This window comes from Hypomesus transpacificus, chromosome 17 (genome assembly GCF_021917145.1).
Source record: "Hypomesus transpacificus isolate Combined female chromosome 17, fHypTra1, whole genome shotgun sequence".
In the NCBI taxonomy this organism is placed as follows: domain Eukaryota; kingdom Metazoa; phylum Chordata; class Actinopteri; order Osmeriformes; family Osmeridae; genus Hypomesus; species Hypomesus transpacificus.
In genome coordinates, this window is record NC_061076.1 from 16520843 (window position 1) to 16548826 (window position 27984).

General features: G+C 46.7%; 2 protein-coding genes across 2 annotated transcripts in view; both read right to left on the reverse strand.

The window, feature by feature from the left end:
• stx1b (syntaxin 1B) overlaps positions 1–21432 on the reverse strand; it is a 32629-nt gene extending 11197 nt beyond the window's left edge. Inside the window, exons 1-3 of the mRNA XM_047038509.1 lie at positions 21094–21432; positions 4580–4654; positions 1736–1835 (exon numbers count right to left, since the gene is read on the reverse strand). Coding sequence (XP_046894465.1) covers positions 1736–1835; positions 4580–4654; positions 21094–21123 — 205 coding nt within the window. The 5' untranslated portion in view covers positions 21124–21432. The remainder of the gene's footprint in view (positions 1–1735; positions 1836–4579; positions 4655–21093) is intronic.
• Positions 21433–22803: 1371 nt separating this feature from the next.
• prf1.3 (perforin 1.3) lies at positions 22804–26588 on the reverse strand. The gene is made up of 4 exons (XM_047038442.1): positions 26569–26588; positions 25375–25908; positions 24021–24890; positions 22804–23680 (listed from the first exon to the last, which is right to left on the reverse strand). Exons 2-4 carry the CDS (start codon positions 25899–25901, stop codon positions 23368–23370), a joined length of 1710 nt encoding a protein of 569 aa, XP_046894398.1. The 5' UTR covers positions 25902–25908; positions 26569–26588; the 3' UTR covers positions 22804–23367.
• Positions 26589–27984: the final 1396 nt, after the last annotated feature.

Consider the following 27984-nt stretch of genomic DNA (forward strand, 5'->3'; position numbering starts at 1 on the left):
AACCTTCACATTTATAGGGCATTGTCAGGATTTCCATGTACTTTTTTTAATGCCGTAAGGACAACGTTGGGAAAAGAATTAAAAGAGAGAGAAAGACAGAGAAAGAGAGAGATAATAGAGAAAGAGAGCAACAGAAAAAGAGAGAAAGAGAGAGAAAAGGTAAAGAGAGAGAAGAACGTTTCCTTGTTGTCCCTTTGCTAAATCTACTCTGATTATAGACCGCCCCATTCACAATTCATTAGAAAATAGCTTAGTAGAAGCTGAATTTGTCTGCTAAATTTGGTTCTGACAGATGCTCGAAGGCGTGCATCCGCATAGTAGCCTACATGTCCCAGCATGCATTATTCAATAATGTACATTAGGATGCATTTTAAATTGTTCTATAGAGCATCCAGATGTTTTAAATATATAAAGGAACAATTCACATTGTGTGCTATGCTAGTTCAATAATTAATTGAATGTTATGAACAGATATTAATTCTAATTTCATTATATGAAGAAGTAATATATAAAATACATTAAAACCAGACATCAACAATACACAGCACAGGACAATCAGTAACCACTTAACTCACGAACACTCATCGCCAATAACTAGTCCGCTGAGGCGACTTCTTCATGACGCATGCATGGAAAGACGAAGGGTGAAAAGACAAGAAGGAAAAACAGACAAAAGAAGAAGAAAAAAACTGCATTCTCATAAATGGACCACATAACATAGGACATGAACGTGCAGAACACCACATATAAAATGTTGAAATCATAAGGCAGAAAGAGCATGCAAACACAATGCGAGGCTGGCGCTGCATGCATAATCTGGTGCACCTGAAACGGAGCATAATTCTGGACGATTCCGTGATGGGGGAGAGTGCCGTACAGGGTGAATCGCCCAGCGCCTGTCTGACTGAAGCTAGAGCTAGCCATGAAAGACGTCTGATGAGGCCCTGGTGTTAGCCCTGAGAGGTTAGCTCAATCCAGTTGAGTCACATGCAGTCTAGGTCACAGAAAACTGTTCGGGACATCTCATCTCACAAAGCAGATCATTATAAAGAAGCCATTTTCTGGATAAAATATCTGGCTTTCTCTTTCATGGTTTTCCACTAGACGACAGAGGCAGTTTTGGTTTTAATGTGAAGAGTATAGTCTGATTTTAGAAGCTGTAGTTACAGAGCAATATGATGAGATGTATCTAACCCATTTGGTGAGAAAAAACCCCCGCAGAGGACCATCATTTAATATTCAAGAGAATATTGTAGTTTGATCATTAAAGCTTGTTAAACGTTTATGGAGCATCGATGCTGCTCATGAGTGCAATAGTGCATGTTGACTTATTTTAGCAGCCAATACAGGATCAGAAACGTCATAAATGCATTCTTCATCTATTTTATTTATGTAAATACATTGTCCATGTATGACTATACACACCAACGCACAGTTTCAATCCAGTTCTAGGTTTCTGTCCTACGGTTCCAAATGACTTTTTCACATCTGAGAGTTTAAGACCCTGTTTGTATTTTTGTACCTACATGGTATATATCTGAGTAGCGATACGTTCTTGTTGTTGTTTTGCTACTGCAGTTGGTGCTATCACACAATTGGAAAGCAAAACTGCAAATGAAACTCCACATTGTGAGCTAATAATAATAACTGGGTCAGTTCTATGGATGATGATTTACGGTATGTGTTTAGTTGTGTGCGTGGACCGAGGGAAAGCGTGCGATTGGCCGGGACTTACTTTCGTCAGGATTGGGCGCTGCCAAGATGGCGCTGTGCTGCTTCTTAACCTGTTCCACATCCTCTGACAGCTTCTCTATACAGCCCCGGATCTCTTCCACCTGCACAGGAAACATCAGCGTATCAGCTCACCTGCAGGATACCCTGTGTGTGTGTGTGTGTGTTTGTGTGTGTGTGTGTGCGTGTGTGTGTGTGGGTACTGTATGTTCCATATTCTTGAGGGTTTAGGTTGGCTGAGGGGCAGTTCTATAGGTGTATGTGAAGCCCTCTGACATTGCTTGCGAAGCAGGCTACACAAATACATTTGATTTGATTGGATCCAAGTTTCAACTGATTGACATCAACTGTGGAAGCCAGAGCCGAAAACAAGCATTTCCTGTTTCCTGTTTCATCCTCATAATTGGACATTAGAAGCTTTTTTCTCATCTCGACCTGAGCTCTCCTCACCGGCACAGTATAGGTCTGTGTTGTGTGGGAGACACAAGGCCTACAGACCCTGCCACAGCCAGGGAGTCAGATGCTGAGTCATCGACTGGCAGGAGGAACCAGTGGATTGGCTGGCAGGAGGAGCCAGTGGATTGGCTGGCAGGAGGAGACAGTGGATTGGCTGGCAGGAGGAACCAGTGGATTGGCTGGCAGGAGGAGCCAGTGGATTGGCTGGCAGGAGAAGCCAGTGGATTGGCTGGCAGGAGGAGCCAGTGGATTGGCTGGCAGGAGGAGCCAGTGGATTGGCTGTATGGGCTGGCTGACTGACAGGGAGCACCCTGGGATCTCAGCCCTCAGGCCAGCGACGTGCTGCTCATGATCATAACCTCCAGAGCTGCGTTCTCCTGGTTGTACACGAGAACCTGGGATGGTCCTGGTCGTGTTGAGCAGACGTGGAATCCTTCATTTTGGCATCATTCTGAGCATCATTCTGAGCATCATTCTGAGCTTCATTCTGTACGGTTCTGTGATGGAGGAAAGGGTTTTGCAGGGTGTATCTGTGCATCTGTGAATCTCTTTATCTTACCTCCAGAATTTCCCCACCTGGAGATGAATAAAGAGTGTTTTCTAATCTCATGTTTGCTTATCTCTGGCTCCATGTGTGCTGTATTGTGGATGTGGGGACATTTCAGGGAAAAGACTGTGTTGGAGTATTTTAGCTGGCAACTATGTTTTTGCTTTATTTGCAGACAGCAGCAGATATTCTAATATCTGCTGCGCTCTGGATCCCAGAACCCTGTCTGTGGCAGGAGGAGGCCTCCCACAGCACTTCATCCCCTCTGCTATCCAGGGTCCAGAAGCCCCATCCTGATACAGACATGGCAGACCGCTCCACAGTGTGACTGTGTGAATACTTCTGCATAAGCCAGGGCAGCTTCCACTGACTATTACACTTATAACCAAAAACAGGCTTTGCCCAAGATCATCTTATCCACCTTCCGGATTCCTGCTAGGCTTGGTTTGAAAAATAACAAAACAGATTTCCTCCTGTGCTCTTGACACAAGTTGAGCAAGTTGAGTTGATGCCAGCTCTGAAGGTGGAGAAGAGTACATCTAAGCCTGGTTTAATGACTACACTACCCAGCAGCCTTGCAGGGCAGGTGTTTAGAATTACAACCCTCCTGGGTCTTAAAACCCGCTGATTCACTCTCCTGCCTCGTGATCGTGCTGTGAAACCAAAACAAAAAACATTGATTGGCCAGAGAGGGGGCTCGCTTGGTTTCTCATCTGCAACGGTTGATTGAAAGGCAATTCAACACCAATATTGGGGACAGTTAAGTCTGTTCATTGCTGCACTGACTACCGATAGAGTCTAATCAGGTTAATAAAAAGCTATTACATAAGTTGTCTATAGTAACTGTCCTTCAACAGCAAAGATTAAAGAAGTCTAGTCGAAACAGGTTCTTTGGGAAGAACAGCGGTTTGTAGGAGCAGTCGGTACGAGACATGGTGAGTGTTGCAAGGTGGTCCGAGGCAGCTGGAGGTCAACATGAACAGTATGCATCTCCACAGTCTACAGTCGCCACTGCTGACGGCATGGAGGCACTGCAGTCTCACGGCATTAGGGAGAGAAAGGTCAACGTCTCTGGTGCTCTGGACAAAAACACGAGAAACCTAGGGGAAGGACTCGGACGCTGTTACGACCCCCCCCCCCCCCAACACACACACACTCTCTCTCTCTCACTATCTCTCACTCTCTATTTTACTCCCTCTCACTCACTCTCTTTTCCTCTCTCTCTCTCTTTATCTCTTTTGTATCACACATACACACACACACATTCTCTCATTAACATGCCCGCTACTGGTTCACCAATTAGCATGCAAATCACTCCCATTTCCCCTGTTAGAACACACCAAACAGGGTTCTGCTCTATTTGCATGCCCAGCTCCTCCCCTTTGCCTCAAAGCACATGTCCTTGGTACATGGGCACGAGTACTAGGGCAGTTACAGTGACATCCTCTGGTTCAATCCTCCCAAACAGCTCCAAAAATACTTGTCTGTGATGCTAATACACTGACACGCAGTGGAACTCAGTCAGATGCTAGCTGGACTGAAGCTTTCGCCCACTGGAAGGTTAGTGTCTGGCTCCTGAAGGTCATCTGAAATGTAACACTGCATTTGTAATAATTTGCCAATAAACCGGTTGATTTAATAGAAAGCGTGTTTCCTGTGTGGTAACTTGTTCTTAAGCCTGTGCAGCATCCTGTAATAACTGTTGTAACCAGGGAACGAAGGCTGCACGTTCAAATGCTTCAAGCTCATTAAACGCAGTTCATATCCTCCAGCTATACGTCATCAGCAGCTGTTAAGTTCACTGTTATGAAAGTCACTGTCGTTCCTAGACGTGGTCTCACTCACCTGCTCAAAGAACTCATCCATGAAGTGATCTCGGTCCACCTGGACAACCTCCTCATCGTCATCGCTGTCCTTGGCCTGGAGCACGGGGGAGGGAAAGAGGGGGACAGCGTTAAACTCTGCCCACGCGTCACCCTGGTTGGGGTTGAACTCTGTGTACACGCTCTCTCAACATGGCGTCCTGTGTACACTCCAGATAACACAGCAGCGTCTATACACGGTGACAGGGTGTTCAAGTTAGAGGGGGAGGAGGACAGAAGGGTTGATGTATATTATACTCGTGTGGAGAATGGGGAGGGGGGGGGGGGGGTTGGAGATTGAGTTTGGACCGGAACACGGGGTGGTTGCGATGCTGGGGCTGTCGGCGGTCACACTGGGTGATGGATTGGGAGTGACCCAGGAGAAAACGTCTGGTCGAACCCAACGTCACACACGCACCGGGCCCCTCGACGACATGGGGTGACGCTCGCTCCATCACTGACCAGAGGAAGGTCAGGAGAGAGGAAAGAGAGAGAGAGACAGACAGAGACAGACAGGGGGAGAGAGAGAGGGAGAATGAGAGAGAGAGAGAGAGAGAGAGAGAGAGGGACAGACACAGACAGGGGGAGAGAGAGAGAGAGAATGAGAGAGAGAAAGAGAGAGAGAGAGAGAGAGAGAGAGAGAGAGAGAGAGAGAGGGAGGGAGTAAAAAAGGGGGATAGAGAAAGAAAAAGACAGAGAGACAGCAAGTAATAAAGAGAGAGAGAGTAAAAGAGGGAGATAAATGGCGGTGGAAAGGCAGGGTTATGCCTGTGTTTGGTCTGCGGTGACGAACACCCATAGAGGTCTTGTTCCCGTGCTGATGTACAATCACCAGCTCCAGGGCACTGGTCTGAGATAGACCAGGGGCTTGTAGCCATGTTGTCTTCCCACTTCCACGGAGCCGACCATGACACAACACAAGAATTTAACACAAGTATCATAAACAATCGGCAAAGCTTCCAACTGCGAGGTCGTACAAAGGTCCGAAACAGCCATTTCATTATCTCTCCACGCAGACTAGAACGTGGAAGAGCAGAAATTGAGCTGTCATCTGTTGGCAAACAGAGGAATTTATAAAATGGCAGCTGCACTGGGGGAATGAAGCTTGTATGTTCGGTCCTTGCTGCTGTGTCTGCTGGCCAGACGGGACGAGAGCCGATTCCTTCCAGCATCCTGTCAGCCGACAGCCAGGGCAGAGCGGACGGAGGGGGGGGAGCGGGGGAGGGGGGGAGGGCGGAGGGGGGAGGGGGAGCGGGGAGGGGGAGCGGGGAGGAGGGGGAGTGGGGAGGGGGGAAGGGGGGGAGGGAGGAGGGGGAGCGGGGAGGGGAGGGGTGGAACTCAGCCTGCAGACTCAGGCACCGCTGGGCGTGGGACTGGACTGCTGCAGTCCTGATGGTAATGGACAGTCAACCCTTAGGTGCCTTCAGATGCTGGTGAGCCTCTCTTTACCCAGCCTCCGGGCTGCAGACTGTGTCCCTGGTCTCCACCGCCCCTGCCCCTGTTCCAACCAGCCCCTAGAGCAAGACTTCAGCTCCAGCCCCCCGGCCTCCAGGCAGCAGACTGAGGCCCTGGTCTCCACCGTCACCCTCTGCCCCCGAGACACACTCAAGTCAGCCAGCCTGCCGTGAGAGAAGCGGCCTCAGTCAGACCTCAGTTGAAGCGTACGCGTTCACACGCGCATTTACGATGACGTCCGCCGCACCGCTCACACGACAAAAGACAGGGTTTTGGCCAAAAGGCAACGAGTTCGCGCATGAGGTTGTGTAATGGAATAATCTCAAAGGAGTCTTATCCTGGAAAGATGAGCTTTAGCTACTTAAGAGAAATCCCTCTTGAGCACAAATGAGAATCTTTGAACACCCCCTCACAGCGAGAATAAAACGGACGCTCTATGTGCAACAACCCCTGCACATGGACTCTGTGGGCAACCAAAAGGTCAGGTGGCTGAGTGGTTAGGGAGTCGGGTTAGTAATCAAAGGGTTGTTGGTTCGATTCCCGGCCATGCCAAATGACGTTGTGTCGTTGGGCAAGGCACTTCACCCTACTTGCCTCGGGGAGATTGTCCTGTACTTACTGTAAGTCGCTCTGGATAAGAGCGTCTGCTAACTGACTAAATGTAAACGTAAAAAACTCTGTTCCATCTGTGCGGTGTGACGAAGGCAGGACCGCCTTAAGAAGGGGAGCAGTCTCGCAGAGCCGCGCGAACATCTAAGCGAGAGAACCGTACGATGTTCAATCAGAGTCAACAAGCCGCGGCGCTGACACAGGAAGCGTGGCCCTCTGTCAGGAGAGTCTGTGTGGGGCCACGCCGCGCTGGGTTCCCATCAGGGGCCACGGTTCTGAAACAGCCTATCATCTGCATGTGTGGGACTGAGAATGCGGCTCCCAGTCTCAGGCCTTTGCTGTACCGGGGCGTGTTACACCAGTGGTGCCCAACCCTGGTCCTCAGGGACCCCCTGTCCTACATGTTCTAGATGTTTCCCTGCTCCAGCACACCTGATTCAAATGAACGGGTCGTTATCCAGCTCTGCAGAAGCCTGGTAACGACCCGTTCATCTGAACCAGGTGTGTTGGAGCAGGGAAACATCTAGAAACATGCAGGACAGGGGGTCCCTGAGGACCAGGGTCGAGAAAGGCTGCACATAGACTAAGATCACTACGGTTTGTGTCTCCGTATATGTTGTTTAGGTCGGTGCCTACTTAACGTTTTATGGATGACTTCTAATTAATGTCAAAACACGACAAAAAAAACATGACTCTGATTCTGTGATCTCAAAGTAGCGGGGGAAACGGCTAAAAGTTGAAACTTTCACATCGTCACAGAAGCTTCTCCTCTTTAACAGTTCTCGGTTCCATCCGTGTATTCCCGACGGTGCTGATGATAATCAGATCTCTTCCTCCCCTGAGGTAAAATATTCTGTCCATTTCCTCTGCATTATTCAACAGCTAAAGCAGATCTAGCCGGGTTCTGCACATCAACACCCCAGTTGCTGCCACACAGAACTGAAGGAGCCCCAGGTTCGACCAGGAATCATTATAGCCGATTTATTACAGTTCAAATCCTCGAATTTAACCGATAGGCTAATTCTGGATTAACTCTGCCATTTCTTGTTAACCAGCAACAAAGATACACACCCACTCAAACAAGCACGGGTGAAAAGGAGCCTACATGTGGACTAAAAATACTACAGATGGAATACATTTTCAAAAGGGACTCCAAGGGAAAAACCATTGAGATTCATATCAGGCAATCGTCCAGACTATGATTCTGAAAATATTTACATTATCAGACCAATAGCTGATGTTTCACTATTCGTGATATCTATTATTGTTCCGAGTCCTTCCACCACCTCGTATCATGCGACTATCTTGGCTACATGCTAGAGAATCAATATTTCCATAAATAGCTTAAGCAGACACATTTGTTTGCGAGCAATCACCTCACACCAGTCCCAGATTGTGTGTGTGCATGCAAGTGGGTTTGTACGTGTGCATATGTGTTTGTGTGTGTTTAGCTCACATAACAACAGAGAGACACACATACAGGGATCCATGTCAACATTCAGCTTTAGTGATTCTGTGAATATCAACTGCTCCAGTTTCCTATTTCTAAAGCGGTTTACTTCAATTAATAACTCATGTGATTTCATCACCATATTATCCCCATATGATTAACACTTTACAGTGCTATTTTAGTTTTTGTTTTTACAGTGCAACCAAAGTGTATCCACACTGTATATGAAGGTCTCACCTGTTCAAAGAGGTATCACCTGTTAATAAAGCACATGATGAGTAATGTCAGTGAACTCAATCTGCTGTTGAACAGGGATGAATCTGTCTGCTGAATGACAGAAAACACGGGTCATTCAGCGCCTGTCAGCATTTCCCGGGCCACAGTCGGGTTCCCTACAGCAGCAGAGAGGCTATATTTGTCTGTTTCCTAACCCCACCCAGACTCAGCAGTACCCCGTCGACATCCTCCACCCCTCCCCATCCCCACCACACACACACAAACACAGTCACACACACACAAACAGTCACACACTCACACAGACACACACACACAAACAGTCACATGCACACACACACACACACCCCCACAGGCCCCATGGCAGCATCTCCACCCTCAGCTTGCCAACATGCTCTGTTCTGTGCCCGCTCACCGCTCCAGCCTCCTGGGCGGTGAGCGGGATGACTGGGCCAGGACGCCGCAACAGCTTCCCACAAAGACGGAACCTTGGCCTTACAGTAACCAAAGGTAACTGGGAAAGCGGTGCAATAGGAGTATAGCGGTGCCTATTATGGGACGTGGCTGAGCTGGGCATGAGGTGTCTGGACGTCCTAGATAAGGTGTAGATGAGGTCTAAAAGAGGGCTTCGCTGGAGTCACATCTGCAACTACACTCTCGCTGGAGCAATTTATACTGCTCACACAAATGGTCAAAAAGATTTGGAAATACATGAACGTCAGGATGGAACTAACTGAAATTCGTTCAAACACGGAGCAGAGACCAAACACCATACAATGCATTGACGAGTGATTTTCGGATCACCCTGAATGAGTGTGAAATCCACGAGTGTGTGTTTGAATCTGAAGGCCCAGTCAGTCATCGTACGACAGCGCTGGGCTGACGGCAGAACAGCCAGGCATGGAGTCAGGGACTGGACGGGCTCTGGGGGGAACCATCAGAACGTGTTCCCAGGGGAACCCTGATGGTGCTTCGAGGCCTTTCCTCCACCTGGCCTGCCACAGGACAGCACACAGCATCCTGGACCGTAACACAATCCTGCTCAGCAAGCTCAAAGTCAGCCCCTCGTAGCTGAAAACTGTAGTAAACAAAGTCGGCACAAACAACTGGGTGAAGCAGGGATGATGTGGTACTGGGTGTTGACTGGGTGAAGCAGTGATGCTGTGGTACTGGGTGTTGACTGGGTGAAGCAGGGATACTGTGGTACTGGGTGCTGACTGGGTGAAGCAGGGATACTGTGGTACTGGGTGTTGACTGGGTGAAGCAGGGATACTGTGGTACTGGGTGTTGACTGGGTGAAGCAGGGATACTGTGGTACTGGGTGTTGACTGGGTGAAGCAGGGATACTGTGGTACTGGGTGTTGACTGGGTGAAGCAGGGATACTGTGGTACTGGGTGTTGACTGGGTGAAGCAGGGATACTGTGGTACTGGGTGTTGACTGGGTGACCCAGATGAAGAGTGGGGTGTATTCCACTCACCCCTGTGCAGTCAGAAGCCTGGCCTCATGCATGCCAGAGTAGCACAGTGGAAGCTCCAGCCTTCGGAGCTGAACAGAGTTTTTCTCTCAGAGTGGAAAACGTTTCAGTCATGGTATATTTATGAAGATTCTCGCCAAGAATCCAGCCTGCGGTCTAATGTACAATCTTGCTGTCAAAATTTAGTTACTGAGATACTATACATACAGTCAGGTGCAGGTAAACACTACAACGACTGTAGAGTGTGTGTTTGTGTGTGTGTATTTCTCTTTACTGTTACTGTGGTTTGAGGTGTGTTGGAATTTATGGCCATCATATAGTAACACCACAAGCATGTCAGAATACTGACACCCAAGATGAACACCAGAACCGTTTAGAACAGAACGATTTAAGCCTAGACCGTAATTGTCTCAACCTAAGTTTTAGTTATTCGAGTACGGGTTTAAAAAAAGAACCGTTTCCGAGCTTCTGTAAAAAAAAAAACGAGTCTAGCTTCTCTCTAGCTGTGAAATGAGCAAATATTGAATCGGTGGCTTATTCATCTACCGTGTTGACAACGTAACCAGCTGCTTTGGATGAATTGAGAGCCGACTCCATCTCATATTGTCTGTCTGGAGGAGCAGAGGGGAGCGAGGGTGCAGTCGCAGAGGGCTGGACCCAACCAAAGGACATGACATTGGCTCTGCAGTAAATATGTCCACGTAAAATACAACACGAATTATCCCTCTCGGCACTTTGTGTGAATGTATGTGGCGGTGTGTGTATGTTGAGAGAGAGAGAGAGAGAGAGATAGAGAAAGAGAGAGAGACAGAGAGAGAGAGAGAGAGAGATAGAGAAAGAGAGAGAGACAGAGAGAGAGAGAGAGAGAGACAGAGAGAGAGAGAGAGAGAGAGAGAGAGAGAGAGAGAGAGAGAGAGAGAGAGAGAGAGAGAGAGAGAGAGAGAGAGAGAGAGAAGGATGGAGTGGGGGGGGTGTATATTAAAAGAAGACATAAAAATGCATACTGCGAGTACAAATACTGTACGCAGTTAACCAACATCATTCATAAACCCACACCTTGCATGGCAGCCCATCCCATCCATTATTGATCGCCTCCTACACGCCAACGCCAAGATGACAGTCGACCACGCCAGCGCAAACCCCTCAGCTCAAAGGTCTAACCTTCCTTATGAGCAGGAAGACCAGGAGCATGTCCCCAGTAAACCGACCGACACGCTCCCGGCTTCCCACAAGCGGTCGAGGACTGCGTCGAAGGCAGGCAATCTCTCTTCGCCTTGTATTGTGATGTGTGACATGATTCTACCCCGTTCTACTCTGGGGCAACAAGCTTCTGATGCCCCCGTCAACGGCAGCTCCTCCTCCAGGACTTGTGACGCGACGGGATGGTCCACGCGCCCGGCCAAGCTGGCAGGAGCCCGGTGTGTCTGGGTGTCGTCCTGAGCGGATGACGTTACAGGGGAGCTTCATCCACTGGCTCACTTAACACTCTCTCTCTGTACGAGGGACGCATGCCTGTTAGTCAGAATGAGTACACATATGTGTATATCCGTGTGTTTGTGTGCGTATTAATCTGATTAATTTGACTGACTGCACTCTGACTGTTTCAGCCCTGCAGCGAGGAGAGGGAAGGAGGGGAGAGGAGGAGGGAGGGGTCAAGAGAGAGGAGAGGCTGTGGGGGAGGGGACAGAAGAGGAGGAGGAAGAGAGAGGGTGGGGGAGGGGATGGGAGTGAGAGTGAGAGAGAGAGAGGGAGATGGAGAGAGCATGTGGGGGAAGGGAGAGTGGTTGTAGCTACCACACAGGATGTGGGTTAAACAGCATCTGTTACCATCTCTCAAAAAAAAAGCGATGAAAAAAAAAAAAAAAAATGTGTTCTAATTTTCATGTGAGGACAGGAATGACGATCCATCTCCTGGGTCATCACTGTACCCACCCTTTACCCCTCCATCACAACCCCACCTTTCAGCTCCCTGTCAGCCAGAGTTATATAAGGCTGGGTGGCCTCAGGTGCGGGGGTGAATACTAATGCCACATGCATCTTGCACTCCCCATAGGTCCATCTGTGCGATTGGACAGGCATCATCCAACCATCAACTCATCCTGGTAACTTCTAGGGATGGAGGGATGGAGAGAGGGATGGAAGAATGGAGGGATGAATAAATGGAGGGATGGAGGAGAGATGGAGGGATGGAAGAGAGATGGAGGAATGGAGGGATGGATGGAGAGATGGAGTGAAGGAGGGATGGAGGGATGGACGGAAGGAGGGATGGATGGAGGAGAGATGGATGGATGGAGGAAAGATGGAGGGAAGGAGGGATGGAGGAGAGATGAAGGAAGGAGGGATGGAGGAGAGATGGATGGATGGAGGGATGGATGGAGAGATGGAGGGATGGAAGAGAGATGGAGGGATGGATGGAGAGATGGAGTGAAAGAGGGATGGAGGGATGGAGGGAAGGAGGGATGGAAGGAGGAGAGATGGATGGATGGAGGAAAGATGGAGGGAAGGAGGGATGGAGGAGAGATGAAGGAAGGAGGGATGGAGGAGAGATGGATGGATGGAGGGATGGATGGAGAGATGGAGGGATGGAAGAGAGATGGAGGGATGGATAAAATGAGGGATGGAGGAGGGATGGAGGGATGGATGGAGAGATGGAAGGATGGATGGAGAGATGGAGGGAAGGGGGGATGGAGGAGAGATGGAGGGAAGGGGGGATGGATGGATGGCGAGATGGAGAGATGGAGGAGAGATGGAGGAAAAGAGGGATGAATGGAGAGATGGAGGGAAGGAGGACACGGCTGGCCAACATCCAGAGATGCCAAGTCTCCATCCACCCCATCTCCCGACCGGAAGAAAAACGAGTTTTGTTTGTTTGTACGTTTGTCAGTTGGATCGTGTTAGCTTTGTTATTCACTCTCCATGTTGATGGTTTTTTGTTTTTTTTATCAACCGACATTCTGACATTCCTCCGCTGCATGAGTTTCTTGGGATAAAATGGAGGAAGAACGGAGCAGGGATCCTCCGAAATGAACGCAAGGCTTCTAGACTGACTCAGCGTAAACCCAGGGGAGCATCTTAAGTGAAGTAACAAACAAGGTCAGGATGTGAGAGCCATGTGAGTCAGGCCATGGGAAAGACTGGACTACAATTCCCAGATGTGGGACTGCTAAAGACTGGACTACAACTCCCAGATGTGGGACTGCTAAAGACTGGACTACAACTCCCAGATGTGGGACTGCTAAAGACTGGACTACAACTCCATGAACTTGTTCACAACAAGTCTAACAAACCAGAGAGGAGCATTGACACAGTAGTGATTATTTGCACGGGAAAACATCAAGCATAGAGTAGGAGCTAATTGTGAATTCATTAAATTTGAAAAGCTTCTCAAATCAATGTATTCATCGATTGAATAGCACATGAATCCAATTAGCGGAAGTAATATTAGGGAACAACTAACAAAATGGCAGTTATATCTATATATTCAAATGAATTTATTGAACCAAAATAGATCTGGTCTGATGGCTCTTGTCACAGGTTGTCATCAGCACACTTGTGGAGGGACACACAGAAGTGTGGTGCTCAATAATCTCAACATCAACTCCAAACCCTAGTATGGAGTCCAGACCACAATTATTGAACATAAACAATTCACTATTTTGTCAAAATAGTGTAAAATAAGGTTAAAACTGATTATGTAACCTAAGAATTTGTACATTAATATTGTCTCGAATAAAAAAAATGTGGCTTCTGTATTCTTGCTTCTCTATTCTGCTTTTTCGTTGAATTATTTTGTGTAGCGTTTTTTTTTTTTAACTTTTTTGTTGTGCCCAAGACTTTTGCCCAGGACTGTATGTGAGCCAGGAAATGTGAACAATGTGGGCATTAGACTGTACACCATAGCTCTGACTCAGGTTCTCCAGACCCTGCCCCCCCCCCCCCCCCCCCCCCCCCCCCCCCAGCTCTGCCTCCCCGGGGAATCACAGATGAGAAACAGACAGGTTGCAGTAGCTGCCAAGGCCTTTTCAAGCCATTTCAACATAACCAATTCCCAGAAATCCATGAGTCATTTAATCAATACATAACAGCAAGTGTGAAGTGTGGCTCGATACACACACACACACACGGTTCTGAAGCACCCAGCTACTTCTTTTTACAAAGATCCAACTGGGCCGTATTCTGTCTGCTGTATCTTATTCAAGTCGCTAGAGAATATGTGCTTTTAATGTATGTTTTTTTTTCCCGGCTTAGAGCAAATTGCCAATTAGGAAGATGAAGCTCTATTGGGCTATTGATTGATCGACCGTTGCTGCCTCACTTGCTGCCTCACTTGCTGCCTCACCAAATTCCCCAGACGATGCAACCTCCTGTCTTATTTCTCCCACAGCTCATGAATGTGGGAGGAAATCTGTGATCAATTACATATTCAACACGAGACAGTCTTAGAAACGTCAATGCATCAATCAGGCCACCAAACGGAGGCTTGGTCTCTGAACACTAGGACACGCCCCGCGTCCCCTCGTCCCCTCGTCCACACCTCCACACACAGCCTTCTGACATGTCCTCCCTCGCAATGGGAGTCAGCAGCATTGAGAGGAGGCTTCTGTTTGTTCACACGCGAAAGCTGAGCATAAAGAAAAATGTCCAACTCAGATTGTGAGAGATCAGGGAGTATTTTTTAGGAAACAGTGACACGACATGTCAGTGATCTGTGTGTGAAACGACGATGGATTTGATTCTGAGAATTCCTTCAACATTCTAGGGTGACCTATGTTGATTGTTGTTAATGTACTATAGTGTTAATGTACTATAGTGTTAATGTACTAGGGTTTTAATTTATTATATGAATTGTGTGTATTGTCGTCAAGATGCAGGCTTGTTAATATTTCTTACACAGATCCGTTACCTTCCAATCCAATAGCAATTTAATCTTTCATTAACCTGAAAGCTAAAGCAATGACCTCTTTCCCCTCGAACATGAGAACATCCATCTGACCTTCCTGAACTGTCGCAAAGCAACTAGCAATTTGAGAAGATCTGGAATGGAGGTCATGCTCATTGACACCGCAAGAGATAATCAACTCACTATTTAATTGAAAGTCAAATGTTTTACTGATGTATCATCATAAAAGAATGCAATTATTATGAACTGATTTCAGATGAAAACAATTCTCAGCCAGATCTTTCTTTAATCATGTGCAAAAATGTTTTGAAACTTCAATACTTTAAGGTATTCTCCTTGCAGAACGCAAAGCAAGCCGGAAAACTTTTGTATTTCTTCCAGTTGTCAGACAGTCCATCCCTGGATCGGAGATATCTACACGGTTCAGGACACACCTCAGGTGTGTTTATGGAATGTGTTGTACTTCCTGATTCCAGAGCACTGCTCCATAAGGTGTAGTGTCCTAATCTTTAATCTCTTTCTTTCTTTCTCTCTCTTTCTCTCTCTCTCTCTCTGTCTCTCTCTATTTCTCTCTCTATTTCTTTCTATCCCTCCCCCTCTATATCTCTGTCTCTCTCTGTCTCTGTCTCTCTCTTTCTATCTCTCTATTTCTCTCTCTCTTTATTTTCTATCTGTCCCTCTGTCTCTCTCTGTCTCTCTCTGTCTCTCTCTGTCTCTCTCTGTCTCTCTCTGTCTCTCTCTGTCTCTCGCTCTCTATGTCTCTCTCTGTCTCTCTCTGTCTCTCTCTGTCTCTCTCTGTCTCTCTCTCTATGTCTCTCTCTCATCATCTCTGACTGCCAAACAACAAGGTTTCTGGGCGGAGTCACCCGACTGTAAACTTTAAGTAACTGTATCTCTGATCACGTTCAAACGTTACTTGATCAGAAGGAGGATTACTGGCCAGGGACAACTTTAGCAGTTGCAACCTGACCCTTTTGATTCTTCTCATGTGCCCAGGCCCAAGCCTTGATGTATGCATGTTTGGTCACATTTTAGCCTATATCATTCTGTCAAACTATATAAAGCTCTGAGATCAGAACTCAGTCCATGCAGACTAATCACTCATCAGGTTCATTTAGAGGCTGAAGTTGTTGGCAGAGAAGTGCTCCTACTGAAATGCCTGATCAGCAAGTCAAGAATTTTTCGCAATGACACTTACAGTAAAACTGCAAGCTATTCTCTCTACACCAAAGGCAAATGACTAAGTATGAATTATCCAATTACTCATTTTAAAGGATTTAGTTGTCTCAAAAGCTGGGAAAACATCCAAGGACTGTTGTTTCAACTGAGCAAAATCCAAACCCATAAACATCGGTGTGCTCCACCGAGCTGTCAGCGGGAAGCCCTGACTTAATTTCCTGTCAGGTCACAACTCAGTCTGAGACATTTACAGTAAAGAAATAAAAGACTACCAATGAGTTCCGGACCACCTGAATATGATTCAGCAGATTCACTCCAAATCCACAAAGATCATTCACATGAGATACCAGACGAGTAGCTGAAAATCAGAACGAAAAATAGCATCTCACAGTCAGTCAGAGTGGTGGGTAACAAATATTTAAAGTACTTCGAGGTCCTTCTGATGTTGGCTGATTCATGGTTAACCTTTATAAAAGATGTCTCACAATCAAATGTCTTCAACATTATAATAGTTGAATTCGACAAAAGCCTTAAATGAATGCCAGTGCTACCTGAGTAAAGAAATGTGACTGTTCGTTGAGAAGGTCATTAATAACACCACACTGATGCCAACAATTCCAGTCGCCATTAAAGGGTCTACCATCCCATTCAAGTCCAGCGAGCTTAAATGAACACGAACACAAACTCTTTACTGGAGGAATATTTGTGGGCCAAAAGAACGTGGCTTCTCTGCTGCAGGACTCTCACCCTCCCTCCCATCTCCAGCCTTCCCTCTGTGTGGAACCACGGCAACACTGCCACCTCATCGTCAAGCTTAATCACTTTGAGATCTTCAGATAAAACCCTCACTCGCGGGCTAAAAGCTGCATAGGTTTACTAGGATGGAATTTCACCAGTATTCCGGTTTACAGTAAGAGTGTGTGTGCTGTTTTCTGTATGTACGTGTGTGTTTTACGTGTGTGTGTGCGTGCGTGTGTGTGTGGTCACCATGAACAGCTCTGGGTTTTCTATCCTATTGCAGTGGCTGCCCTTGGCAGCGAATGACCTCACCGAACACAATGTCCCAGCATCCTCTACTCTCAGGCTCAAACCAGAGGAATGAGCCGTAGAGACAAGGCTAGAGCCAGCCTCTATTAGGGTGAAGTCAGGTAGTGTCACTCCATTTCTAAATCTCCATCTCATGTGCAGTGTAGTTGACTGAAAGCCGTAGATGAAGCAGCCTACTTGCTGAATCAGGAACCTACACAGTTTCCTCGGGGTCCTTTTCAAACGTGCTTTGATAGGTTACCCTGAGACGCCGTTTGATCCAGACCCACACATGCAAACCCCTGGACCTATCCTTAATCTGCCCCTCTCCGATGCGCCGCGGTGATAGGGCCGAGGCGCCGAACGACGCCGGGCCTGCGAGCTCGTCTCCCAGACTGCGTCTGGTCGGGGGCGAGGCTGGTTGGGGGCGGGGCTCATGCATGTTACATGAGCAGCTGACGGATTCGCTCCGGCTCCTGAGACCATAACAGGGCCATCACATGCAGGTCCTGCCATCAATCACGTGACAGAAATCCCTTCTCCCCAGGTGAAGATGTGCACAGACTGATGAAGCGGGGGGGGGGGGGGGGGGGGGCAGTCCTGTAATCTGCTTTCTCATTCCTCTGGTGGGGATGGGTGAGAACAGAAAGCCAAACTCTGAAGCATCTGAGCTGTAGAATGTTCTGTCTGGAGGGCGTTCTAATGACATGAACACAGAACCTCACGTAGGGAAGGACGGATTGGAGAACATCTGAATGATATTTCAGATCAAGTCTGTTACGGGAAGGACACAGTCGGCCTACACATGACCACATGTCAAAGATGAATGCTGCGTGGCCCTCGGACACACCCTTATCTCAGTTTTAGTCCGAGCTTTTGAATAAAAGGTCATTTACTCCCAGAGAAGCACCGATTTCTTACAAGGTATCTCTCAGTGACAGGTCCGAGTCCGGACGAATGACAAAATCGTGGCGCTGACTGGAAACGATGGGGTGTAGTCCCACAACCCAGAGGTGTCTTGTGCTGGTCGTGGAGGGCAGGGAGGGCAGGGAGGGAGGGCAGGGAGGGCAGGGAGAGGCCCTGGTGCCTGTAGGAAAAACAGGGCTCTGGTGTCTGTAGGCTGAGGGCATGAGGTCGGGTGGGGGGAGGGGTTCAAATTCACTCTGGCCACATTGTGTCCATTACAATAGATAGGACCCTTCTTAAATGCTGTTTTTATTTGAATTTAATTTGTACGGCAGATTACTGCAGTTTTCGACAGTATTGTACTGTAGATTACATCAGATATCTACTGTGTTTTTCCAGACTTCTTTACTTATGTAGCTATTAGATATGAAAGAAATGAACATCAACACAAGATTATAGTTTAGGTTTTAACGGGAGAATTTCAGGATAGGGGGAGTGCAACAGGGTACTTACGACAAAAGAACATTCCAGTAAATTAATTCAAAAAATCTGTCTCAATCAAAAACATTTTGCCATCTCAAACATGTTATGAAAGCAATGGGCTTGATCAAGAAACATCGCCTCGAAATAACACAAATACTACCCAAGTTAAACGTGTATTAATATAGGTATGGTGGACGTGCAAGTGTCCATGAATCTCCATAGCTGGGCCACTCGTTAAAATCATTTAAATGATTCTGACTGGCAACAGTTAAAGTGAACCCCGCCCATCTTGCACCATCCCAGCCTACTTGATACCGTGACAACAGATATCTTACAGTAAACCTGAATAACTGTTTGGCATGGTAGTGTACACTGTCGTGCACACCCCTGAATTACAGTTAGACAGACACAAGCTCTCTCTCACCATAACCCTGCTCAGAGTGATGTTTTACGATGACACACAGCTATTGTATTTTAGTTGTGCTCTGGAAACCCTCTTAGTGTTTAATGACGTTAATTCACACTCACAATATAAATGTATTCAATCACTTTTTAAATTAATATTGATCTATTTTCTTCAAGGGCAACATCCCGTTAAATATATGGGGGGCAGGAAGGAAGAACAAATGTGTGCGTGCGCCTGCGCGCGCGTGCAAGCGTGTAGCCTACCTATGTGTGAATGACAAGGATCGATACTACTTTTATGAGTAAGGAATTCTGTGGTGGAACCATCACAGTCTGTATCCGAACCTCCCTTTCCCGGAGAAATACATAACGCTGTCGGTTGAGAACAGTTTAATCTCTGGTTGATGGTGTGAGGTGAAATTTCACATGAATTATGTCTCTCCTCAACCGGACCACTCACCCATTCATAATCAGTGAGCTTGGAACGGATATTAACCCCCCCTACCTCGACGGTCTAGCGCCAGCCTTCTATCCTACAGCGAAATAGACGATATAGACCCGGTAAATATAGCCAGCCACTCTTCTGCCCTCTGATACACGTAGGCCTACACATTCGGTAAAACCCGTGCAAACACGGGTCTTGTTCGGTTAAGGACGATGTAGCGCGACGTACACGTCACAGTGATGTTGATGATTACATAAAATGCAATTATTACCAAATGATACGGCATCTGTTACCGGAATTAGCAACGTGATTTGCTGGAACCTTTCAATATTATAATAGGTTATTATACACCCTAACGTCTAGTCTACATATTTAACAGGACGGTTCATCCATTTCACTTTTGATATTAAATGAGCCAGTAGGAAAGGGGAGGGGGAGGGCCGGGTCAAACCCAAACGTTCGCTAATTTGTAAGGAAACAGCCAAAAAATACAAATCCTTAACATATCATTCACGCGTCCATTATGCGATTAGATGTAGGCTATGCTGCGGCCAAGACATGAACGTCATAACCAATAGATGTTCGTGGTCTACCAACATAATCTGCAGTGGGGAGCGAGACAAGAGCACCGTCAGATCAGGGGTATCTGTGTTCGGCGTTTCAGTGAAACGGAGCAAAAGCCCATATAGGTGCACCTGCTGACCAAAAACCATCGCGGTGACCGTAGCAGTCGGAATAATTTGCTAACGTTCACAGCAGTGCAGTAGGTATAGCTTATCTGTGCTGCAGCCTATACGGTGCTTTTGGAAACAATTACACTAAATCACACAGACACACACACGCGCACACACACACGGCAAGGTGCAGAGCGGCAGTGAGTCCAGGCGTTTCCTTTCGGATAGGCTGCTTTATTGATCTCTAGTCGTTTTAGGCTGGGCAACGCCAAAAACCTATCGGGCCTCACATTGATTGAATTTGCTCGAGAATTGAACACATAAGCTACCTATTTTAATAAACTCCAAAACCTTGGTTAGCTCGAATTAATGTGGTGGTCATTGCTGTGTAATAAGCTATCTAGTAACCGTGTGCGTTTTAAATAAGTGTGTGGTTCTCCATCACAGGGAATCACCGAGACCGTGTTGCAGATTCTGGCATAGCATGGGTTCTCCAAAACGAACCCGATTGAACCCCATAGTGTCATGAAAGGGTTACGATTCAGCCGTCCTTGGTGTGAAATATTCGTTTATAAATCAATTAATGATCTTAAGTAAAACTAGTCGCAGAAACGTCAACTCTTTAAATACGACCCTCTAACATCACCGTAATCCACTCCTATAAACTCCCGATAATGCACTTAATCTATCAATCCTTGATATGAGAAAATATACATTTGGCGAGGCATTCCTGATGAGGATATTGCTTTTGGACATGGGTAGATGGTATTGCTTTCTGTGTGACTCTCTTCACAGGCTTTGCATGTTAAGGCCAACTGTCCATCCATATTAGCCAGCACTAAGCATTCATAAGATTATATTGATTAGGATGATTGAGCTAAGAATATTTATTTGTTTCCTTGTGAATGCAGTTCCTAAAGACGATAACTGCATTGTGACAAAGATTTTTGAGCGAACTCTTTTTCCACCGTGGTCATGTTCCATGTAGCCTGTCAGACAGAGCACGCTTGGGCACCACTATTAACAGTGAAGGAAACATACATCCGAAATAGGAAAAAGACATCCGAAATCAATACAATAAAAATAGGTTATTATCCTCATTGAACAAATTCAATGATGTGGGCTAGGCTAGGCTATGCCTAAACGAGAAGCTAGATGTCAGGCGCTGACGCCCGATTGCGGTGAGGATTGGGGAGGGAGGAGGAGAGAGGGACCAGTAAAGGAGGAAGGCAGGAATGGAAGAATATAAGCTTACGCTTCGTAGTTCTTGCGTACGGTCCTTCATTGTTGCCCCGCCGTGTTGGCTAAATTATAATCGCCTAGGATTTTCGCCCTCGTTGTCTTCTTATGTCCAAGGTTCCGACCGTTTTATATTTTCTTCTAGTATTCAAACCCGGGGTTTAGGTGTCCCCTGTGAGCTACCTTCTCTCTCTTTTTTTTCCCTTTTTCCTAGTCCCCCTGTACGTTGCTCGTGCGTCCTCCTCGGCGGTGCAGTGTCGCCCCGCAGCGCGCTCCGGCTCCAGCAGCAGCAAACGAATGCAATACGAGCGCGGTACTGATGCTGCAGAAAAAAACGGATGAAAAAAAGAAGCGATGCGGAGGGATGGAGCCCCGTGCGCACGCGCGGTCTCTCTCTCGCTCCATCTCCATCATTTTACCTGCTTCCCCTCCCCCTCCGCCCTTTTCCCCGTCGGTGTCTCTCTGCAGCGCGTAATCGCCTGACGCTCCATGCCAACCAGGGAACTGTAGTTTGTTTCAGGTGAATGAAAATCATTTGGTGGAATTTGTTGCTGATGACAGAATAGAGATGCCAACTAAAACAAGTGCTCTTCTCCAAAGAGCGGTTTCCTTGATGGGCGGGTGGTCTAGGCTACCGGGAAGGAGATTAAATAAATGCTGGACGGGTGATTCTCCCACAAATCACGTTTTCAACGCTAGCCACACGCTTGCCCCCATACATATGCATGTAGTGTCCTGTCTACAAAATGGCAAACGCCACTGTAGCTAAATACAATCTGGTGTCGATTTGGTGATCGTAATTAATAAATGTGCCACTGCCAGATATGTTATTCGCGGATCATGATAAACTAGGCCTACGGTCATTTAATTTGCGATAATGTTAACGAGAACAAGATGCTGTATATGTATGTGTGGCAAGGCCGGTCTATCAACAAACACAGTCAAGAAGTCATATAACTTGTAGTTAAGGCCCATGTCACAAATGTATGTGTTTCGAACCTTTGTAGAATTCACCTTCACTGCCTCGTCAATCCAAATGAGAGAAGAAAAAAAACATAATTCAGAAACTAATATTGCATTTTCTAAATATAATTTCAGCTCAAGGCTAAAACTGCCCTGAGATAAACGAGGAAAAGTCACAGGCAGCACCGAAAACTAATTTGCACAGAGTGGGACACGTGAACGCTACCTACTGAAAAAGAGTCGAAAAAACCTTTCACTGAGATCTGAGTCAAAAAATATACACGTGTACACTTGAAATAAATATGCCAAAAAACACTCCTAATATTGATCCAAATGTCGGGAGAGTTGTGGGTGTGTTACAAAAAACAATGACATTGACTATCCAGAAGTGTTACTACTTTGAAACCTTGATTACTCTATATTGCTGATGAAGTAGGTCATAAATGTGCAAAGTCATCTTCAGTTTTCACCTAGGATCCTGCTAGCTTAAATCCCCTCACAATTCAAAATCTGCCACATTCCATCCTAAAAATCACTTTTTAATGTTCATGGTTAACTAGAATTTCAATGCTAATGTTACTATTCATCACATGATTTATGTGAAGGTCACTACACCTACCTCACATTATTGTATTAATCATAAAATTACTGTTGCTGTCATGTGGTTTATTATAACATAGAAAGTTACATATCAGGTGAGGAAATGTATTTTCTCTGAATAACATGTGAAATCATGACATTAAGCATACATATAGAAGGTGAATAAAAAACTAAACCACAACCACAAGAAACGATAAAGAAAAGTTTAAACATAAACCTTTTGTCAGCTGGGACCCAGTGGTGAGAATCAAGTGCAGGCATGAGCTAGGATAGTGCTACATGTGCTTCATATGCTACGAAACGCTACGTACATCCTTTAAAAGTTCAATCTAAATCAGTTATGTACCAAGTACATGAAGAAAATATGTTCAATTAACACAATATAATTCTCAATCTAAACTTCACTAATTAGAAATAGTTGCACAAAACTTATTTTTTGCTGCTTTCCCCCTGTCTCTCTGGGCAGTGGGCCCTGTCTTGTCCGTTGAGAGTTGTGGTCACGTTCTGTGCGTTTCCAAGGGCATGACCACAGTCCTCACCATCTGCAGAACATCAGCAAAACACACGTGACGGTTCTTCATCAAGCTGGTGTGAACCAAAAACAACATCCCCTTCTCTAGCCCAAGTGGAGGTTTCATACTACCGAGCTAACAACGCTTCAAATAACTAGAGGGCCGTTCACCCTGTAATCCTCACCCCCGCCCCTGCATGCCAACAGAGCTCCCCTTCACAGGAAGGTGGAGTTACGGGCAGCAGGCCCCTGCTGGAAGAAGGGCCCCACGCCCCCACCAGGAGCACCGTCGTCAGGGGCACCGTCGTCAGGCAGCCCATCCAGGGAACTAGGGGAGGGGGAATGGTCAGTGCACAGAGAGCCCTTCAGGCTGGGCCCGCAGACCACAGACAGCGTCACGTACAGACTGCCGTGATTCAGCTTGAACCTCTTGCTGACGTTCACGCCCTGAGTGGGGATGATGGATGCGCTGCCCAGGCGGTTGTCGTTCCAACGGTTGTCCCGATCCCATACCTCAAACTTCACAGGTCTGAAGAGGAGGGGAGAGAAGGTGTCAGTCAGTAGGTGAGGGTGAGGCGCGCTCTCCTAAAGCAATCTGCCGTCAGGACAGCTTCATTCAATTACTTTTCAGGTTTTCGAGCCTACTTGCTGTGCTTAAATGCACTTGAACATGTATATGTTTACATGTTTCAACCAGAAATCATTTTATTATTTGATCGGAACACTGACAAGCAAATACCGACAAACAATGCTGGTGTCCTCATGTCCAGGTTAACGTTGTTTACAGTCTAGCCAAGGTTAAAATGCCACTAGAAACAAATCACAGGAAAACAACACTGTTTTACCAAGAATCTGAACTCAAAACTCACGTTTTGCTCCCCAGCTCCACCGTCCCAAATTGTATCTTGAAGTTCCACGTAGGGAAGTCATTGTTCCATATCACACGAGTGGTATCTCCTTGCTTGCCGTAGAACACCTTCACGTAACCATCCGTTTTGGAAAAGTAGTCCCCCCAGAGCCCCGTCGCCCGGACAACCGTCACGTTCATCCTCCCTATGCCTGGCTTGGTGGGGCAGCAGCTGGAGTCCACGCGACTGTGCCCGCTGCACGAACACGCACAGTTTTGGTTCCGCCGGCCCATGCTGCACCCGGACGGACAGGCGGTGGAAATGCCGTTCCTTACGATGTAGTCTTTAATGGCGGTGCGCAGGTTCGACTCCAGGGTGGGGTTGTTCCTCACCAGCGTGTGCAGAGAGCTCAGCTGGTAGGAAACCATTCCGGGAAGCGTTTTCAGAGATGCGAGCCACTTCTTGTAGTTGGACTGTTTCTCTGGTTGGAACAGGAGATCCGCAACCTCTCCGTCGCCGCCTTGGACCTCGGTGACGCGGTCGGAGAAGGTCCCCGAGAAGCTGAGGCCTGTCTTGAGCTTCTTGCTCTGGGCTTTGCAGTATTCGGTCTTTGCTTTGATTTCGATACCCTTGATGACGGCGCTGGCCTCGACGCCCAGGCAGTTGCTGACGGAGTGGGAGGAGAGGCCGTTCATGGCGACCTGGCAGGTGCGCACGGCCGTGGTGGAGTGGACGCGCCCCCCCAGGTGCAACCTGCGGATGTAATGGGTGCCGAAGATGGACAGGAAGTGGTCGTAAGCTTTGTGGCTCTTGGGTTCGATGGTGGTGGGGAGGTTCTTCAGAGCCTCTTGAAACTCTTTGCTCAGAGGAGGGGTGCTGTGGACACGGAAGCTACGAGGACGGGAAAGCAAACAGCGACGGCTTGAATGTGAGGGTGTATTGTTTTTGGTTCCAAGGGACTTCCTACAGAAATAAAGTCATAGATAGAAAATAAAAAAGCATTGGCAAGAACGTAACTGTTTAAACAATTTGAGACTGATTTAACCAAAAAACATTATTCTGGAATCCGACACGAAATTCGCAGGTCGAAAAACGTAACCGTGTCCGGGAGTCAAATGGCTGAGCGGTGAGGGAGTCGGACTAGTAATCAGAAGGTTGCGGATCGATTCCCCGCCAAGCCAATTGACGTTGTGTCCTTGGGCAAGGCACTTCACCCTACTTGCCTCGGAGGGAATGTCCCTGTACTTACTGTAAGTCGCTCTGGATAAGAGTCTGCTAAATGACTAATTGTAAATTGTAACCATGTAAATATCTATACATATTCTTGATGATATCTACTATACATACATATAAATACTGTACAAAAATCACTCACGTGTAATATTTGCATTTGAACTCGTGGGATGTGAAAGAGTACTTGTCCTTGCGGGAGTGACTCTTGGCGAACGAGGACGACTTGGAGTGTGTTCCTCCAACTGCCAGTCCTCCCACGCCTGGAAGTCCCAGACCGACCTTCCAGCTCACACTGGTGGACGTGCTGCTCTCCTTCACCACGGACACGCTCGACTCGAACACCTTGCTGCTCAGGCTGCGACGGCACAGCACCTTGATGCGCCAGTCCACCACCGACAGGGGCAGCTTCTGTGTCTGGTTGAGTAGTCTGTTGTGGCACAGCGTGCAGTTGGCCTCGTGTCCGCTGCCCTGCATGAAGTTCCTGACGTCGACCACGTAGGCTCCAGACGTCTGCATCTTGACGATGTCGAAGCCCTCGCCCACCAGGTTGTGGCCGGGGACGAACTGAGCAGCCTGGCACTCTGTGAAGGTGCCCGTGTGGCAGCCCCCAGTTGGAGGGCTGAAGAGGAGGAGGAGGAGGAGGAGGAGGAGCAGAGGAAGGGAAGACATGGCCGGGCTGGAGAGGAAGGGGAAACCGAGCATCAGGAGGAGAAACGGATTTTATTGGTTTGAAGTTGTTTCTTGTATAGGAGGAGAGGGATTTTAGTTTTCGTCCTTGTTTTGTGTGTTATAATATGACTAATAATAATAAGAAATACAAATGTAATATGTTACCAAAGATTTGCACGGGGAAAGTATTCATAAATGCACTGAAACAATCATGCTGCCAGGTACAAGCCGTAGTAACACAGACTTGCTGCAAACCAACCATAGTGTGCTGTGTGCAATACTGTATACATTACTAAAAGTCATGCATTCAAATAACTTTGCTTCAGACTTGAAGCAACAACTTGATGACACCGATATAGGAAATCTATAATCATGTTTAGTCATTATATTTACAAATTCATTCTAACCCTAAAATAGGTTGAGTCAGTTGACTCTAGTGCATGTGCAATAAAGTCTGAAGCTTCATAAGTGAACTATAACAATAATAATAATGTATATTGTTATAAAATTATATAGATATATACTATAATAATTACATCACACTGACAGAAAAGTTAAGATATACGTAGCATCCACATGAAATTCATGTAAAACCAGTTGCACCAATTTACAGATTAAAATTACAGAATGTAATTGTATTGAGTTATATTGTATCAATGAAACTCACCTATTATGGTCAATGGTGTGTTGATGTGGGTCAAAGGGGAATCATATCAGTGAAGTAAAACCAGTCTTCATGTATCTTTATGTACTACATTTGTCAGTGGGCGGTGGCCAAACTGGTCAAAACCACAGTTCAGGTCAAACCCTCAAATGACACATGTATGCACTTTCTCTGTCCACACTCCCCATCCTGATGTTCTCTGCTCTGTCATGCTCTAACACGCTGTTCCTCACCCTTCCACACACTGGAACGGGAATGCTGGACGAAAGAGACATCCTGACCGTGCAGTGAAACCGTCCTTAAAGCACACGTCTCGTTCACCTCAGAGTTGTAGTTGTGACAGGCTGGGCTCTAAATGCACAGACCCTCGGCCATTTACACGATGAAACTTTCATGCTCAAGACTCTAAAACCTGACAATGTCAAATGATTCATTAACGATGCACATTTCAATTGAGCCGTGTCGATTGTCCACATCAGTAGCTGCCATGTCCACCCTCCTGTCCTCCTGCCCTGCCTTGGCTGCTGTACTGCAGTGGATAAACGCAGCAGTTGGTATGGGTGATCAACTGGGTCTGGCTGGTGACTCCAAGTGTATATCACCACACACACACACTCACACACACACACACACACTCACACGCACACTCACACACACACACACACACACACACTCCCCAGAGTCCCTTTTCCCTTATGATGGATGAAACGTGTTCTCATTATTGAGAATAAACACACAAATGCACGAATGAACTCAGCGATTTGTGGTATTGCAAGATTTTCATTGTATCCTAAAGGTAGGCTATGTATTAGTAATAAAGTGCAGATATTATTGAATGTAGCTGTACGGCTGATTGTTTCTGGGAGTATGGAGATATGGACAGTATTTCAGGTTTTTGGAGAGCTTCAAAATGAAAGGGACTGAAGATGCCTTGGCCTTGTCAAACCAGTCATACTGATGAATACATTCTCTACATGCTGAATACTCTTTGGGTAGGCCTATTAGTAATATTTCTGGTTTAAGAGTTTGTAGTATATTTGGTTTCAAAATAAAACATTTTTAGTGTGTGTGCGCTTGTGTGGGTGTGCTTGCGTGTGTGTATGTGTTTGTGCATGTTTGTGTGTGCTTGTAGGTGTGTTTTTCTGTGTGTGTGTTTGTGTACTTTCTCGGCTGTGCTTTTTGTCAAAGGGGAAGATACTAAGAAAATACGACGCTGCAGAAAACTTGAAAAACCGTCACACCTCAACTTGTTGAGGCGGCATCTTATTTAGTCGCCTTTTTTTAGTTACTTATCCTTCCAAGGGCAAAGAGAAGCCTCTCGTGTGAATGTGTCATTCCTCTAGATTCACAGTAAGCAGAAACCTCCCTCCATTCTCTAAGTTGTTAAGATAAACAACCGGACAACAAACTCCCTGCTTC

Bases quoted from the DNA above. Each gene is read 5' to 3' on its own strand.
- prf1.3 (XM_047038442.1), bottom strand. From the start codon at position 25,901: ATGTCTTCCCTTCCTCTGCTCCTCCTCCTCCTCCTCCTCCTCCTCTTC. The intron at 24,891-25,374 runs GTGAGTGATTTT...CCGTCCTCGTAG, and splicing joins TTCAAATGCAAATATTACAC to CTTCCGTGTCCACAGCACCC. The intron at 23,681-24,020 runs GTGAGTTTTGAG...CCTCCTCTTCAG, and splicing joins GTGGAGCTGGGGAGCAAAAC to ACCTGTGAAGTTTGAGGTAT.